The sequence below is a fragment of the Symphalangus syndactylus genome, chromosome 21, assembly GCF_028878055.3.
Source record: "Symphalangus syndactylus isolate Jambi chromosome 21, NHGRI_mSymSyn1-v2.1_pri, whole genome shotgun sequence".
NCBI classification, from domain to species: Eukaryota; Metazoa; Chordata; class Mammalia; order Primates; family Hylobatidae; genus Symphalangus; species Symphalangus syndactylus.
In genome coordinates, this window is record NC_072443.2 from 56,795,779 (window position 1) to 56,812,558 (window position 16,780).

Below are 16,780 nucleotides of genomic sequence, written 5' to 3' on the forward strand. Positions count from 1 at the left end.
CCATCACACCTGGCTGGGAAGTCCTTAAGTAAGACTAATACCCAGAAGTTAAAAAGTAAAACCTTTAGAATATATAGAATTTAAAATTTTCTATTACAGGATACCATAATCAAAGGTAAGAGTTGAGTTATTTTTACAAGGTTTTTTTTTTTTTTTTTCCTCTGTCACCCAGGCTGGAGTGCAGTGGTGTGATCTCGGCTCACTGCAAACTCTGCCTCCTGGGTTGAAGCAATTCTCCTGTCTCAGCCTCCGGAGTAGCTGGGATTACAGGCATGCACTACCACGCCTGGCTAATTTTTGTACTTTTAGTTGACACACGGTTTCACCATGTTGGCCAGGCTGGTCTCGAACTTCTGACCTCAGGTTATCACATCACATTTTCTTTATCCACTCATCAATTGATGAGCACTGAAGTTTAGTATTTTTGCAATTGTGAATTGTGTTGCGATAAATGTACACATGCAGGTGTCTTTTTAATATAAGGACTTCTTTTCCTTTGGGTAGATACCCAGTAGTGGGATTGCTGGATTGAATGGTAGATCTACTTTTAGTTCTTTGAGAAATCTCTATACTGCTTTCCATAAAGGTTGTACTAATTTATTATCCCACCAGTAGTATTTAAGTGTTTCCTTTTCGCCATGTCTGCGCCAACATCTATTGTTTCCTGACTTTTTAATAAATGGCCATTCTGATTGGGGTAAGGTTGTATCTTATGTGGTTTGTTTTTATTTTTTTGAGACAGAGTCTCACTCTGTTGTGATCTTGGCTCACTGCAACCTCCGCTTCCCAGGTTCAAGCAGTTCTCCTGCCTCAGCCTCCCAAGTAGCTGGGATTACAGGTGCCACTGGTGTTTGTATTTTTAGTAGAGATGGGGTTTCACCATGTTGGCGAGTTGGTCTTGAACTCCTGACCTCAGGTGATCTGCCCACCTTGGTCTCCCAAAGTTCTGGGATTACAAGTGTGAGCCACCACACCCGGCCTCTCATATGGTTCAATTTGCCCCACTTGCAGGAAACCTCTGCTTCCCTTTGAAGACTTCCATGCAGAAGATGCTAATTTAGGCCTGTAGGAATGGATAGGACCTTGATTGTCCTCTTGTTCAATCTTCCTTTTTATGCAGGGGTTCCCTTTGCAAGATTCCTGACATTTCGCTTCTATCCTCTGCTTGGATGAAGAGATGGAGAGTTTATTACTTCACTAAACTGTCCATTGTTAAACAGTTTTAGGAGTTGGACAAGTTCAATTATGTGGAAATCTACACCCTTGTAACTACTCCTGGTACTCTTCCACTTTCCATCCCTACTGAAAGGAGGCATTTCAATAGCATCAGAGAAAGTTATATTCTTCATTGGAGAAAGTCTCACTCGGTCACACAAGCTGGAGTGCAATTGTGAGATCTTGGCTCATTGCAACCTCCACCTCCTGGGCTCGAGTGATTCTTGTGTCACAGCCTCGTGAGTAGCTGGGATTATAGGTGCCCGCCACCACACCTGGCTAATTTTTTTTTTTTTTTTTTTGAGACAGAGTCTTGTACTGTTGCCTGGGCTGGAGTGCAGTGGTGCGATCTCAGCTCACTGCAACCTCCACCTCCCGGGTTCAAGCTATTCTCCTGCCTCAGCCTCCCAAGTAGCTGGGATTACAGGTGCCTGCCACCACGCCCAGCTAATTTTTTGTATTTGTAGTAGAGATGGGGTTTCACCATGTTGGCCAGGCTGGTCTCAAACTCCTGACCTCAAGTGATCCACCTGCCTCAGCCTCCCAAAGTGCTAGGATTACAGGCGTGAGCCACTGCCCCCAGTCACACCTGGCTAATGTTTGTAATTTTAGTAGAGACAGGGTTTTGCCTTGTTGGCCAGACTGGTCTCGAACTCCTGACCTCAAGTGATCTACCCACTTGGCCTCCCAAAGTGCTGAGGTTACAGGTGTGAGCCACTGCACCCGGCCTAAATCCCGTATCATTTTTAACTGTGTCCCATTTTGTCTTTATCCCTTGGAGATGTGGCCATACCCAGTCTTTGTCATGTCGCCCGTTTCCCTCACGCTGTTATGGCCGTCGCCTTGTTTCAGGACCTGTGCAGCAGCTATGCTCTCTGCCTGAAACGCCCTTCTTGAATCTTATGTGCTGGCTCCATTGCATTCCATCCTTAGCATGTGTTTCCCTGGGCTGCATCCGACACTCATGAGCCTGAGGCATCTGTGCCTCTGTGGGCCCCTTCCTTCATTAAAAAGATATTATAAATTATATTTTACAACCATATTGGTATGCAGATGAAATATTAATACTATATAGTAAAACACTTTTTTATCCTAATAGTTCATGTTTTTTCTTCTGAGATTGTGGAAACAAACAATTTTCATGGGCCCCAAAAGTGCTGTGGGCCCGAGGCCCTGTGCCCATGGTGCCCGGTGGAAAGTCACCTCCTCCATGAGCTGCTGGGCTGTATCACAGCAGGCTCCCAATGCCCAGCCTACTTAATGTTGTGTTCGCAGTGTCTGGAGCACAGCCAGGCTCCTGAATGAATGAATGAATGAAGAAAGACACACTGGGCTCTGAGTGAAGCATTCTCTTCTGACCGAAGGACATGGGACAGTGTATTTTCTTATAGTGTTTCAACTTTCATTAAGCTTTTATTATACATATAACACCTGCTCATTGAAGAAAGCCTGATAAATTCAGAAACATGGGAAGAAAAAAACCTCATGAGCCCATCCTTCAGAATATCTCTATTACTGTTTGCCTTGCTTCTTCCCATCATCTTCCCTGCATCCTTTCGTGTTTCGTGTGCTCATTGTGAGATGCTGGGTACATTTTTTTTTGTTTGGCTTTTTTTTTTTTTTTTTTTTTGTTTTTGAGACAGAGTCTCGCTGTCGTCCAGGCTGGAGTGCAGTGGCGTGATCTCGGCTCACTGCAGGCTCCGCCCCCCCGGGGTTCACACCATTCTCCTGCCTCAGCCTCCCGAGTAGCTGGGAATACAGTCGCCCGCTGCCACGCCCGGCTAATTTTTTTGTATTTTTAGTAGAGACGGGGGTTTCACCGTGTTAGCCAGGATGGTCTCGATCTCCTGACCTCGTGATCTGCCCGCCTCGGCCTCCCAAAGTGCTGGGATTACAGGCGTGAGCCACCGTGCCTGGCCGATGCTGGGTACATTTTTAAATATTCTTTCCATTTAACAAAATGTAAGCATTCTGTAATGTTAGGATATCTTCCTAAATACCTTAATGGTTCTATGATGTATGTACCCAGTGCATCGGCCAAAACGGATGCTCTTTTAGGTTTGAGTTTTAGAATTCTTTATAATTTTTCTCTTTTATACCTAATACTGCCATGAACATCTTTTACTCAGAAAGCTGCTACATTCCTATCCCCCCTTTTGGGTTATTTCCTTATAGAGAGTTTCCAGAAGTGAATTACTAGGTCTGCGAATGTGTGCATGCTTGTATTACTACTTCCATCCTGGCTATCTTAAGCCTTTCTTTCTGTCTTTTGAACTATTCTCTAGTTCTTACATTTTTCACATTTAGTTGGATTTTCAGTTATATAATCTTTTGATGAATGGAATTTACGGCTTATCATTTTCTAGGTATTGTTTCCTATGTTGGTTAGTTTATTATGTCCAATGTTATACCCAAATGGGTATAACATTCTTGAGGGTAGAATCACACATTCTCAGTTTTTCCCTAGTGCCCAGCACAGTCTAGAGCTCACAGTAGGTATTGCGTTTTGGTTGGCTGGTTGAGAAAATGAGAATTTTAGAAGGGGAGCTAATTCTGGGAAAGATGGTAAACCTTTATCACTATCAGATCAGGTTGTCATTTCTAGAAATATGATTTGGAATGTATTTAGAAAGAACAATTATGAACCCCATGGGAATAGCACGTTTCTGAGGGAGGGAAGGCAGAGACCCATAGAAAGAGAAGGGAAGGGAGGTGTGGGGGCGGGGGAGTGGGAGGCTCCCATTGAAATAGTGTAGGCAGCTTCACAGCAGGGATTCCACCTCCCACCCACCCACTCACTCAACAGATACTCATCGCGTGCATGTGCCACACCAGGTGCCATGCTAAGTGCTGAGGTGGGAAGTGTCATCTCTGCTTTGCAGGGCTCGCAGCTTGCCTGTGGTCTCACCGCAAGTTGATGGCAGAGATGGGATGGGAAACCAGGCCTGGCTGACTTCCTAGCAGGTGTCCTTTCCACTATGCCACGTGAGTGTGGGTGGACACTAAGTGGACTGTCTGGAGTGAGTCGTGCACATTTTACTCGGAGTGTTAGTCAGGAACTTGGCATCAGTGTGTGGGTGAGAAAAGAGTGGCTGAATGGTGTGCACTGAGATGTTGTGCGATGTCCTCCCGCTGTCTTCCTGGGATTCGTCTTAGTGTTACTGGACCTTGTGTTTTGGCGCTACTGGTCTCCCGCACAGCCCTGTGATCATCTTGATTTCCTCAGGCCAAGGATGATGCAGCTTTTGACCTTCCAGAGTATCTTTGTGTAGTACTTATTTAAAATTTTAAATTGAATGTAATTATTTCTCTGAGTAGATGTAAATTTGGTGGTGTCTGGGGATAGTGATGACCATGCTGCTGTGGAAAATACTCGTGGTTATAATAACAAGGAGTACAGTCAGGCTTCGCATAGCAGGGATACTCCTGAGAATGCGTCCTTACGTGGTTGTAATAAAAGGGAGTACAGTCAGGCTTTGCATAGCAGGGATTCTCCTGAGAATGCGTCCTTAGGCAATTGTGTCATCTGCGAACATCGCAGAGCGTGCTTGACGAACCCAGGCTCACAGCCCACGGCGCTCAGCCCACTGCACACCTAGGCTGTGTGGGATCGCCTGTTGCATCTGGGCTACAAAACCCTGTGGCACGTGACTGCACGGGATACTGTGGGCAGTTTGAACACAGTGATGAGTATTTGTGCATCTAAACATAGAAAAGTTACAGTAAAAATACAGTATAAAAGATAAGCATTGAAATACCCGTATAGGGCACTTACCATGACTGGAAGTTGCACTGGGTGAGTAGTGAGTGGTGAGTGAATGGGAAGGCCAAGGACAGTAGTGTGCCCTACGACTCTGCAAACACTGTACACGAAGGCTACATTAACTTTATTTTAAAAATATATTTCTCTCTTCAACAGTAAATTACTAACCTTAGGTTACTGTGCCTTTAACTTGATAAAGTTTTTTTAAAAAAACTTTTTGACTCATACTTAGCTTAAAACCAAACGCATTGGCCGGGCGCGGTGGCTCAAGCCTGTAATCCCAGCACTTTGGGAGGCCGAGGCGGGCGGATCACGAGGTCAGGAGATCGAGACCATCCTGGTTAACATGGTGAAACCCCGTCTCTACTAAAAATACAAAAAATTAGCCGGGCGTGGTGGCGCACGCCTGTAGTCCCAGCTACTCGGAGAGGCTGAGGCAGGAGAATGGCGTGAACCTGGGAGGCGGAGCTTGCAGTGAGCCGAGATCGCGCCACTGCACTCCAGCCTGGGCAACAGAGCAAGACTCCGTCTCAAAAAAAAAAAAAAAACCAAACGCATTGTACAGCTGAACAAAAATATTTTCTTTATATTCTCATTCTATAAACATTTTTCTTCTTTTTTTTGAGACAGAGTCTCGCTCTGTCACCCAGGCTGAAGTGCAGTGGTGCAATCTGGGCTCACTGCAAGCTCCGCCTCCCAGGTTCAAGCAGTTCTCCTGCCTCAGCCTCCCGAGTAGCAGGGATTACAGGCACACGCTACCATGCCTGGCTAAGTTTTATATTTTTAGTAGAGACGGGGTTTCACCATGCTGGCCAGGCTCGTCTCGATCTCCTGACCTCATGATCCGCCTGCCTTGGCCTCCCAAAGTGCTGGGATTACAGGCGTGAGCTACCTGCGCCCAGCTCTGTAAACACTTTTCTAGTAATTTTTTTTTTAAATTTTTACTTTCAAAACTTTTTTGTTAAAAACTCAGGCACAAACACACACATTATCCTAGACAAGGGTCAGGATTCTTAATATCACTGTCTTGCACCTCCACATTTTGTCCCACTGGAAGGTCTTCAGGGGCAGTAACTGCATGAAGCTGTTACCTCCTGTGATAACAATGCCTTCCTTTGGACACCTCCTGAGGGACCTGCCTGGGGTTGTTTTACAGTTAACTTTAAAAAATACATGTAAGTAGAAGGAGTGTACCCTAAAGGAGTGATAAAATGTACAGTAAATACATAAACCAATAACAGGGTCATTGATTATCATTATTATTATATACTGCACGTAATTGTATCTGCCAGACTTTTATATGACTGGCAGCGCAGGTGTGTTTACGCCAGCATCACCTCAAACACGTAAGGCGTTGCACAACATTATGACGGCTATGATGTCGTAGGCAGTAGGAATTTTTTAGCTCTTTATAGCCTTATGGAACCACTGTGGCATATGCCGTCTGTCATTGACTGAAACGTCATTATGCAGGGCATGACTGTACTTACAAAATGAGATGGCATTTCTTGGGAACATTCCTTTGCTATGAGTTGTTTTTAAAATTAATGTACTTAAATTTTTTTATTATAAAAAATTTCCAACATAAACAAAGAGGGAGAACGTATGTATATTAAGGGTCTCACTCTGTTGCCCAGGCTGTAGTGCCATGGTGCAATCATGGCTCACTGCAGCCTCGACCTCTTGGACTCAAGTGATTGAGGGAGGATATTATAATGAATGACTTTATATTCCTCATCTGGATTAGGATGAAATGCTAAGGTCACAGCTAAGCAAAAGCCACTTTAAAGGAAAGGAATGTTGCTGACACAAGTGAGCGGCATTCCTGCAGAAAGGTCATTAGGTCAGAATTACTACTCTGTGTTCTGGAGGGAAAATACCATGACACTAAGAATCTAGCTGTGGGTCAGAGGCATTTTATGTGGTGTGAATCAAACTAGGGAGTCTTGGGCTGGGTGCGGAAGCTCACGCCTGTAATCCCAGCACTTTGGGAGGCTGAGGTGGATGCATCATTTTAGGTCAGGAGTTTGGGACCAGCCTGGCCAACATAGTGAAACCCCATCTCTACTAAAAATACAAAAAATTAGCCAGATGTGGTGGTGCACGCCTGTAGTCCCAGCTACTTGGGAGGCTGAGGCACCAGAATCACTTGAACCCGGGAGGTGGGAGGTTGCATTGAGCTGAGATGGCACTGCTGCACTCTAGCCTGGGCGACAGAGCGAGACTCTATTGCCTCAAAAGCAAAAAGCAAACTAGGGAGCCCCTATTCTTGAGGACTAAAATCTGAGAATGATGGCGTCCATTGAAGCTAGCCCAGGAGTTATTCATTTAGACTGTAAAGCAAGATGGCTACACATTAACTGATTTTTTTTCTTTTTCTTTTTTTTTTTTTAAGACAAAGTCTTGCTCTGTCACCAGGCTGGATGGAGTACAGTGGCGCAATCTCAGCTCACTGCAACCTCCACCTCCCGGGTTCAAGTGATTCCCCTGCCTCAGCCTCTCAAGTAGCTGGGACTACAGGTGTGTGCCACCATGCCTGGCTAATTTTTTGTATTTTAGTAGAGACTAGGTTTTACCATGATCCACCTGCCTCAGCTTCCCAAAGTGCTGGGATTACAGGCGTGAGCCACCATGCCTGGCCTAACTGAAATTTTAAAACATGGTTACTTGTATATTCTAGTTTTTGTTCATATGCGCTATAGCATTTCTAAAAATTTGCCATCTGGGCTGGGTGCGGTGGCTCATGTCTGTGGTCTCAGCACTTTGGGAGGCCAAGGTGGGTGGATTACTTGAGCCCAGGAGTTTGAGACCACCATGGGCAACATAGTGAGACCTCATGTGTTCCCAAAAAATACAAAAAAAATTAGCTGGGTGTGGTGGCACTTGCCTGTAGTTCCATCTACTCAGGAGGCTGAAGTGGGAGGATCACTTGCCTGGGAGGTTGAGACTGTGGCAAACCATGATCACACCACTGCTCTCCAGCCTGGACGACAGAGTGAGACTCTGTCAAAAAAAAAAAAAAATTGCAGTCTGCTCTTTTAAAAAATATTACAAATTATACCCACACTCACTTATGGGAGTACCAGTTGGCACACTGCTCATACCATTAACTCAGTAGTTCTCCTTTTAGGAGTGTATGCTAAGAAAATCATCTGAGATTTGCACAGTGATATTTATTGTAGTGTTGTAAAATACTGAAAACAACCAAAATATTTAACAATAAAACTACATATATAGTATGATAGTAACTCTGCCATAAATGCATGTGTTGCACAGTAAAAAAGTATAATAATTTTAGCTGTAGTTACCTCTTAGTGGTAGAATTATGCATGACTTTTATATTTAAAATTTTTTTCTATATTAAAAATTTTTAATGAATAGATTAAATACAAAGTTATCAAATGCTTTAAACCATTTTACAGTGCTATTGTGGCAGCATAATATTATGTGGAGTTGATGTAATATAATTTACTTATTAATCCATTACCCTTTTTATTAAGTAGGCTGCTTATAATAATTATTGTAGGGACTATTTTTTAGTATTATTTTTCTTCTTTTCAGTTATTTCCTAATTCTAGGAAGATTACTGAATAAAATAATAACACTTCTTAAATGTTTTTTGTATTTATATGCAAACCTTTTATATTTATATCCAAATATATTCAAACTATTCTAAATGGTTTGTAACAATTTATCATGCCACAAAATAGTTACAGTTGTATTAATTTCACCTGTATTGGATATTGGCCTTTCTTTTCAAGATTTGTGATTCGATAGATAAAATATTATACTTCAGCACCATATTCTTTTATTTCTTTAATTATTAACTCAGATCAATAGCCAATAGGTGTTGTAAAATTATTATTATTATTTTTTTTTTTTTTTTTGAGACGGAGTCTCACTCTGTCGCCGAGGCTGGAATGCTGGAATGCAGTGGCACAATCTCGGCTCACTGCAAGCTCCACCTCCCGAGTTCACGCCATTCTCCTGCCTCAGCCTCCCGAGTAGCTGGGACTACAGGCACCCGCTACCACGCCCGGCTAATTTTTTGTATTTTTAGTAGAGACGGGGTTTCACCGTGTTAGCCAGGATGGTCTCGATCTCCTGACCTTGTGATCCGCCCTCCTTGGCCTCCCAAAGTGCTGGGATTACAGGCATGAGCCACCGCGCCTGGCCAAAAATTATTTTTAATTATACAAATCCATGGGATTTCTGAATTGCTCATAGTCCTTGGCTCTCTGTGGTTTTTGGAGGTCACATATGGTGTGTAACTAAGATAAAGTGAGAGTAAAGAATAAAATATGATAAAGTAAATTAGGTTCTGTTGAAGGCAAAGTATATCTTTATGTAAGGGAAGCAGACATTTTTGTATGAGAGTAAAATGTAAGAAAAACATGCAAATCAAATCAGAACATCTGTTACTGAGCCCACCATTAATCTAGTTAACTGAACAGTTTGTTTTACTGAATTGGATATTTCACCTCTGTTGGGTATAGCTTATATAATGTATTTGCTTTAGTTGAAAATTATTAACTAAATGATGTTTATTGCCTAATCTCTTAAGAAAGGCATCTAAAAAGAATTAAGTTTGTTATCTCTGAGCAGTTTTGCAGATGTTAGGCAAATGAGTTTTCCATATCTAAGTAACAGCATTGTTAAGGTGAGCTTCTGTAAAGGTCTATGGAACGGATAACTTATATATTACACTTTTATATTTTTTCTTTCTCCCTGGGGTTTTACATTTGTGTAAAACATTTTATTTGTTTAAAAGCATCTGAGCAAACACATCTGAGTTGGCTTATGGGTAGAGGAGTCCATGGAGTTGGACAAGCCCCATACTGCCCTAGGACCCCTGAATGTAGTAAGCATAGTTCATGCCTGTTCTGGCCCGTGTTACATTTATTTTTATTTTTTATTTTTATTTTTTGAGACAGTGCCTTGCTCTGTCCCCCAGGCTGGAGTGCAGTGAGTGGTGCAGTCTCGGCTCACTGCGACCTCCGCCCCCAGGTTCAAGCGATTCTCATGCCTCAGCCTCCTGAGTAGCTGGGATTATAGGCGCCTGCCACTACGACTGGCTAATTTTTGTATTTTTAGTAGAGACGGGGTTTCGCCATGTTGGCCAGGCTGGTCTCGAACTCCTGACCTCAGGTGATCCACCCATCTCGGCCTCCCAAACTGCTGGGATTACAGGCGTGAGCCACTGTGCCCAGCCTATGTTGCATTTTGATTAAAACTGAAAAGATGGTTGGAAGGAATTTGGGAATCCCTTGTATTTGAACATTTAGTAATGGATGAGATGTATCACTTCACATCATTGAGGGAGAATATGCTATTTAAGACTACTCTTTCTGAATGCCAAAGAGTGTCATTCCAGTTGTATTCCTTAGTCTCATGTCTTTTTCCTATGTCTTTCCATTTCCCCCCTTATTACTTTCTTCTCCTCCTGTTCACTTATCTTTCTCCCCATCCTTTTTTCAATTTGGAAAAATCATTAAAATAGGAAATAAATACAGAACAGCATAACACCCATCGCTCATCTCTTCCTGGGTGCCCCGTTTCACGCGTCTGTCCTCTTTGCCTTTTTAATCTGTGTTTCCTTTCTTTCCTTCACATTTCCAGGTTTCTGTTTTATCTCACAGAATCCTGCAGTGGACACGTGTATAGGTGTAAAAGGGTGGCAGGCTTGGGTTTGAATTTTCATCTCTGCCATGTAAAGCTGTGTGACAGTGGGGATATTAACCTAGCTGACTCTTTCCCCATCTTTAAAATTCCCATAATAGCAGCTAATAATTGCTGATCTCCAGGGTTATTGTAGAATTTAAATGAGATGCTGTCTGTGCACTGCTTAGCACAGTGACTGCACAGAGTAACTCTCGGGGATTGTGCCTGGGCTCTCTAGCCGCAGTTCTGTGTCTGGGACACACACGGGTGCCATGCTGGGATCCCTCTTCACGTTCGTTCCGGGCATTCCTTCAGTTTTCTCCCATGTGCTGTGTCTCATGTGGTCCTCTTTCCGGAGTCACTCTTCCATGCTAGAAGAGCTTATCCTGACAAAGAATGTGTGGAAGATAAATTTTGAGATATTGCAGAAAACATCTTTATTCTCCATTCTCATTGGATTGATAGGTTGAGTGTAGAATTCCCAGTTGTAGATTTTTCTTCAGGGTTTTGGAGGCGAGCTCCATTGCTTTCTGGCTTTGTGTTACCATTGGGAAATGTGAAACCATTCTGATTTCTTCTTTTTTGAGACAAAGTCTCGCTCTGTCACCCAGGCTGGAGTGCAGTGGCGCGATCTCAGCTCACTGCAACCTCCACCTCCCGGGTTCAAGTGATTCTCCTGCCTCAGCCTCCTGAGTTGCTGGGATTATAGGCGCCACTACCACGCCCAGCTAATTTTGTATTTTTAGTAGAGACAGGGTTTTATCATGTTGCCCAGGCTGGTTTCGAACCCCTGACCTCAAGTGATCCACCTGCCTTGGCCTCCCAAAGTGCTAGGATTACATGTGTGAGCCACCACATCTGGCCATTCTGATTTCGTATCTGCTGGTGTGTGACCAGTTTTTTCTCTCTGGAAACTGTAGGGATCATCTGTTTGTCCCTAGTGTTCTGAAATTTCACAATGCCATGACTTGGGGGTTTAGAAGAAAAAGCAACTATTATATTGGGCACTCAGTAAACCCCTTCAATCTAGAAACTCATTCCTGGGGGATATTTCTTAGATTTCACTGATACATTTTCATATCTCGGCTTGCTTTCTTTTCTTCTTCTGGCAATTGTACTTTTCAGTTTTTGGACCTCCCGGACTAGTCTACTTCCCCCGCTTTCCCCTTTTCTTCCTTCCGGACTCGTTCTGCTTTTTGGAAGATTTTTCTCAACTGTATTTTCTAATCCTTCTATCAGTTACTTTCAAAACTTTTGCTATTGTGTTTTTTGTTTTCTAGAACTATTTAAAAAATCACACCCTGTTTTATGGATACTGTAATTCTGAGGTACTTGGTACATATATATATTTTTTAAATTTTCTTCTTGTATGGTCTCTGTGTCCTCTGATTTGCTTTTCTGGTTTAACTTGGTGTCTGTCTTCCACGTTAGTAGCTTTCCTCAGATATCTGGTTGTCTGCTTGTGATTAAGGGCAGGGAAGACATTCTTGAATTCAAAAAAGGGGGTGTGCAAAACTTATATTCTGAGCCCCAACGTTGGGTGATCTCTGAGGGCTGTTTGTGGAACCCCCAGTTCGGTGGCTGGGTCTTTTGTTGTGGGCTGGTCAGGTTTCTAGAGCTCCCTGAAGTCTGGAAGCTGGATTTGAATTGTGCGATGTCTGCCCCTTCTTTTTCAAATAAGATAGAGTTCAGCATTCTCGTTTTCCTTTTATAGAATTTTTTATTAGTAGCTTCTTAGGTACATGTTTATAAATAGAGAGCTTTTATTTCTCATAATTGGCTGTCTTTGCCTTCTGTAGATTATTAGAAAATGCACAAGTGAAGAAGTCAGGAGAATCTTTTCCATAGCATTATAGATTTGCATTGTAGCATTTTTATAGAAGTAAAGCAAGTTACTGGTTCTCTGTGTCCTCACCTGTACAATGAATGGGCTGGAGAAAGCTGTTTGAAAGTCCTTGCTATGCTAAACTATCACAAGGACAAAAAACCAAGCACCGCATGTTCTCACTCATAGGTGGGAATTGAACAATGAGAACACTTGGACACAGGAAGGGGAACATCACACACTGGGGCCTGTTGTGGGGTGAGGGGAGGGGGGAGGGATAGCATTAGGAGATATACCTAATGTAAATGATGAGTTAATGGGTGCAGCACACCAACATGGCACATGTATACATATGTAACAAACCTGCATGTTGTGCACATGTACCCTAGAACTTAAAGTGTAATAAAAATATATATATTAAAAAATAAAAAAACATGAATTGCAACCAAAAAAAAAAAAAAAAGAAAATCCTTGCTATGCTAAGAATTTTAGCGAAGTCTCTGCAAGGGGAGGTGACAGCTCAGGATGAGTATGTCATTACATTGCAGAAGTTTGACAGATGATGTTTGTACAAGTTTTGACTTGGAAAGCTGCATCTGTGCTGGAAGACTCATGGGGAATTATGAAGAATTTGCCAGGGATATTGCTCCAGGGATAGTAAATGAGAATTAAGATATTTTTAAACATAAGAAAATACTAGGATAGTAGAATTTGCAACAGGATTTAAAAAAAAAAAACACTAAATAGAAGCATATGCGTTCTTCTTGAGCTATTTTAACTCTACGAGTACAGTGTTCAACAGTCAAGTTACTTCTCAGGTGTCTGAAAGATTTTTGCATCCTGAATTCATTTGAAATTGACCTTCCATACTTAAGTTCCAGTTTTGTAGTTAACTAGCATTTTTGCTTTGCAAAGGGACTCATCCTTGTTATCTTTATAGGATGATGATTTGAAGTAACCACAAAATTTCAGGAAGTACAAAATTTCTAGTTGGTTTCCTAATTCCACAACTGTTCTGCAAGATACTGTGTGCCACTGGGAATCTGAGTGAATTCAGAAAAATTATTCCGCTTTGCAGGAGATAAACAAAAGGAGAAAGGAGCCGTATCTACCTGGCAAGCGGCAGAGCGTTGACAGCTTTGTGACTCAGCTTCATGACAGGCGAGGAGGAAGTGACAACTGAATAAGGAAGAAGTTAATCAAAAAATAATAATAGAGTGGTGAATATCAAGAATTTTGGCTAGAATTTTAGGCAAATATGCTATTCTTTTTTAAGAAAATTCAAGGCATTTTGAAAACTTATTTTTAAGAGATGTGTGGCTGGGATCCTGGGCTTTGAGCCCAGGGTCTGGCTTCGTGGAATTTTCCCAGTTGAAGTTATTAAAAAAAAAAAAAGTGAATTTTTAGATCATGTATCTTCAGAATGAGTCCCTTTAGGAAGCATATTGCTGCCTGGCATATACAGTTGACCCTTGAGCAACATGTTTGATCTGCGAGGGTCCACCTACCCATATGGGAATGTTTTTCAAAGCAGATCAAGAATAGAGTATTTGTGGGATGTGAAACCCTTGACTTTTCATACAGGTGGGCTCTGCGGGGCAGACTGCGAAACTTGAGTGTGCACGGATTTTTGTACACCTGGGGGTCCTGGGATAAATCCCTGGCGAATACTGAGGGACAACTGTGTTTTCTACCTCTTTGATACTTACTGCATGGATTTTGGTACACCTGGGGGTCCTAGGACCAATCCCCGGCAAACACTGAGGGACAACTGTGTTTTCTGCCTCTTTGCTACTTACATGTGGCCCACAGCGTCACCTGGAAACTTGTTAGAAATGCAGAATCGTAGTCCTCGCTGCGGAACTGATGACTGAGAATACGCATTTTGACAAAATCCCTGAGTCCTGTGCACTCAAAAATTGGAGACATCCAGGTCTGCACCATGGTAAAAATGTTCTTTTGATTTTCACATTTTCTTAATTGACCTGGCAAAATAGCATTGCAAAGAAAAGTGTGGTATGTGGCCGGGCGCGGTGGCTCACGCTTGTAATCCCAGCACTTTGGGAGGCCGAGGCGGGCGGATCACGAGGTCAGGAGATCGAGACCACGGTGAAACCCCGTCTCTACTAAAAATATGAAAAAAATTAGCCGGGCGTGGTGGCGGGCGCCTGTAGTCCCAGCTACTCGGAGAGGCTGAGGCAGGAGAATGGCGTGAACCCGGGAGGCGGAGCTTGCAGTGAGCTGAGATTGCGCCACTGCACTCCAACCTGGGCAACAGAGCGAGACTCTGTCTCAAAAAAAAAAAAAAAAAAAAAAAAAAAGTGTGGTATGTTTATCTAAAGCCTCATTACTTCATGAAAACACTGTTTATGCTTGAGGCCTGACTACGGTCTTAAGGACAGGGGCAGCTGCTGTCGATTCTCCTTAATCCACCACCTTCTCCTTTTTAAATTCATTTTTGAGACAGAGTCTCTGTCGCCCAGGCTGGAGTGCAATGGCACGATCTCAGCTCACTGCAACCTCTGCCTCCTGGGTTCAAGCAATTCTTCTGCCTCAGCCTCCTGAGTAGCTGCAATTACAGGCATGCGCCAGCACACCTGGCTAATTTTGTATTTTTAGTAGGGGTGGGGTTTCACCATGTTGGCCAGGCTGGTCTCAAACTCCTGACCTCAGGTAATCTGCCTGCCTCAGCCTCCCAAAGTGCTGGGATTGCAGGTGTGAGCCACCGTGCCTGGCTCACCACTCGCTCTTTTATGTGGCAGGTGCCCATTAATATCCAGGCAGGATACTGCTGTCTCAATCATGGGTTCCAAAGACAGTATGGGAAGTCAGTATAGACGTTTATTTATTTTTGTCTTAAAAAAAGAAAGCCTCACTAATGTTTACTGTAGCTATTGGTTATATTACTTACATATAATGCAAAAATGAAGGCATATTTAGGATAGGGATGTTGAAAATGTTTAATGGTAGGTGACTTGATTCAATCAAACCTTAAGTAGAGTTGCGTGCATACCTCCCAAAAGGGCTGCTGGTACGCAGGTGAGTTGGCATGTTCTCTCATCTCTAGAGATGAAGACATTCGAAAGTGGTAGCATTTTAAACTGGAAGGGACCTCAGCTTTCCTTTTAAGAAACTGAGGAGGTGGTGGAGCCAAGATGGCCGAATAGGAACAGCTCCGGTCTCCAGCTCCCAGCCCCAGCGACACAGAAGACGGGTGATTTCTGCATTTCTGCTTGAGGTACCGGTTTCATCTCACTAGGGAGTGCCTAACAGTGGGTGCAGGACAGTCGGTGAAGCGCACTGTGCGCGAGCCGAAGCAGGGCGAGGCATTGCCTCACTCGGGAAGCGCAAGGGGTCAGGGAGTTCCCTTTCCTAGTCAAAGAAAGGGGAAACAGACGGCACCTGGAATATCGGGTCAGTCCCGTCCTAATACTGCGCTTTTCCAACGGGCCTGGAAAACGGCACACTAGGAGATTGTGTTCCGCACCTGGCTCGGAGGGTCCTATGCCCACAGAGTCTTGCTGATTGCTAGCACAGCAGTCTGAGATCAAGCTGCAAGGCGGCAACGAGGCTGGGGGAGGGGCGCCCGCCATTGCCCAGGCTTGCTTAGGTAAACAAAGCAGCCAGGAAGCTCGAACTGGGTGGAGCCCATCACAGCTCAAGGAGGCCGGCCTGCCTCTGTAGGCTCCACCTCTGGGGGCAGGGCACAGACAAACAAAAACTCAGCAAGAACCTCCACAGCCTTAAATGTCCCTGTCTGACTGACAGCTTTGAAGAGAGTAGTGGTTCTCCCAGCACGCAGCTGGAGATCTGAGAACGGACAGACTGCCTCCTAAAGCGGGTCCCTCACCCCTGAGCAGCCTAACTGGGAGGCACCCCCCCAGTAGGGACAGACTGACACCTCATTCAACCGGGTACTCCTCTGAGACAAAACTTTCAGAGGAACTATCAGACAGCTGAATTTGTGGTCTCACGAAAATCCGCTGTTCTGCAGCCACCGGTGCTGACACCCAGCCAAACAGGGTCTGGAGTGGACCTCTAGTAAACTCCAACAGACCTGCAGCTGAGGGTCTTGTCTGGTAGAAGGAAAATTAACAAACAGAAAGGACATCCACACCAAAAACCCATCTGTACATCACCATCATCGAAGACAAAAAGTAGACAAAACCACAAAGATGGGGAAAAAACAGACCAAAAAAACTGGAAACTCTAAAAAACAGAGCACCTCTCCTCCTCCAAAGGAACGCAGTTCCTCACCAGCAACGGAACAAAGCTGGATGGAGGATGACTTTGATGAGTTGAGAGAAGAAGGCTTC

At 43.7% G+C, this 16,780-nt stretch overlaps 1 protein-coding gene across 3 annotated transcripts in view; it reads left to right on the forward strand.

Moving 5' to 3' along the window:
• VGLL4 (vestigial like family member 4) overlaps positions 1-16,780 on the forward strand; it is a 171,052-nt gene that overhangs the window by 35,328 nt on the left and 118,944 nt on the right. Inside the window, exon 1 of one of the 3 annotated variants that reach the window (XM_055259872.2) lies at positions 12,785-14,409. The exons of the other annotated variants lie outside the window; for them this stretch is intronic. Within the exon in view, the coding sequence (XP_055115847.1) occupies positions 14,331-14,409 (79 nt within the window). The 5' untranslated portion in view covers positions 12,785-14,330. Of the gene's footprint in view, positions 1-12,784; positions 14,410-16,780 lie in introns of those variants that run through there. 3 annotated transcript variants of the gene reach the window in all.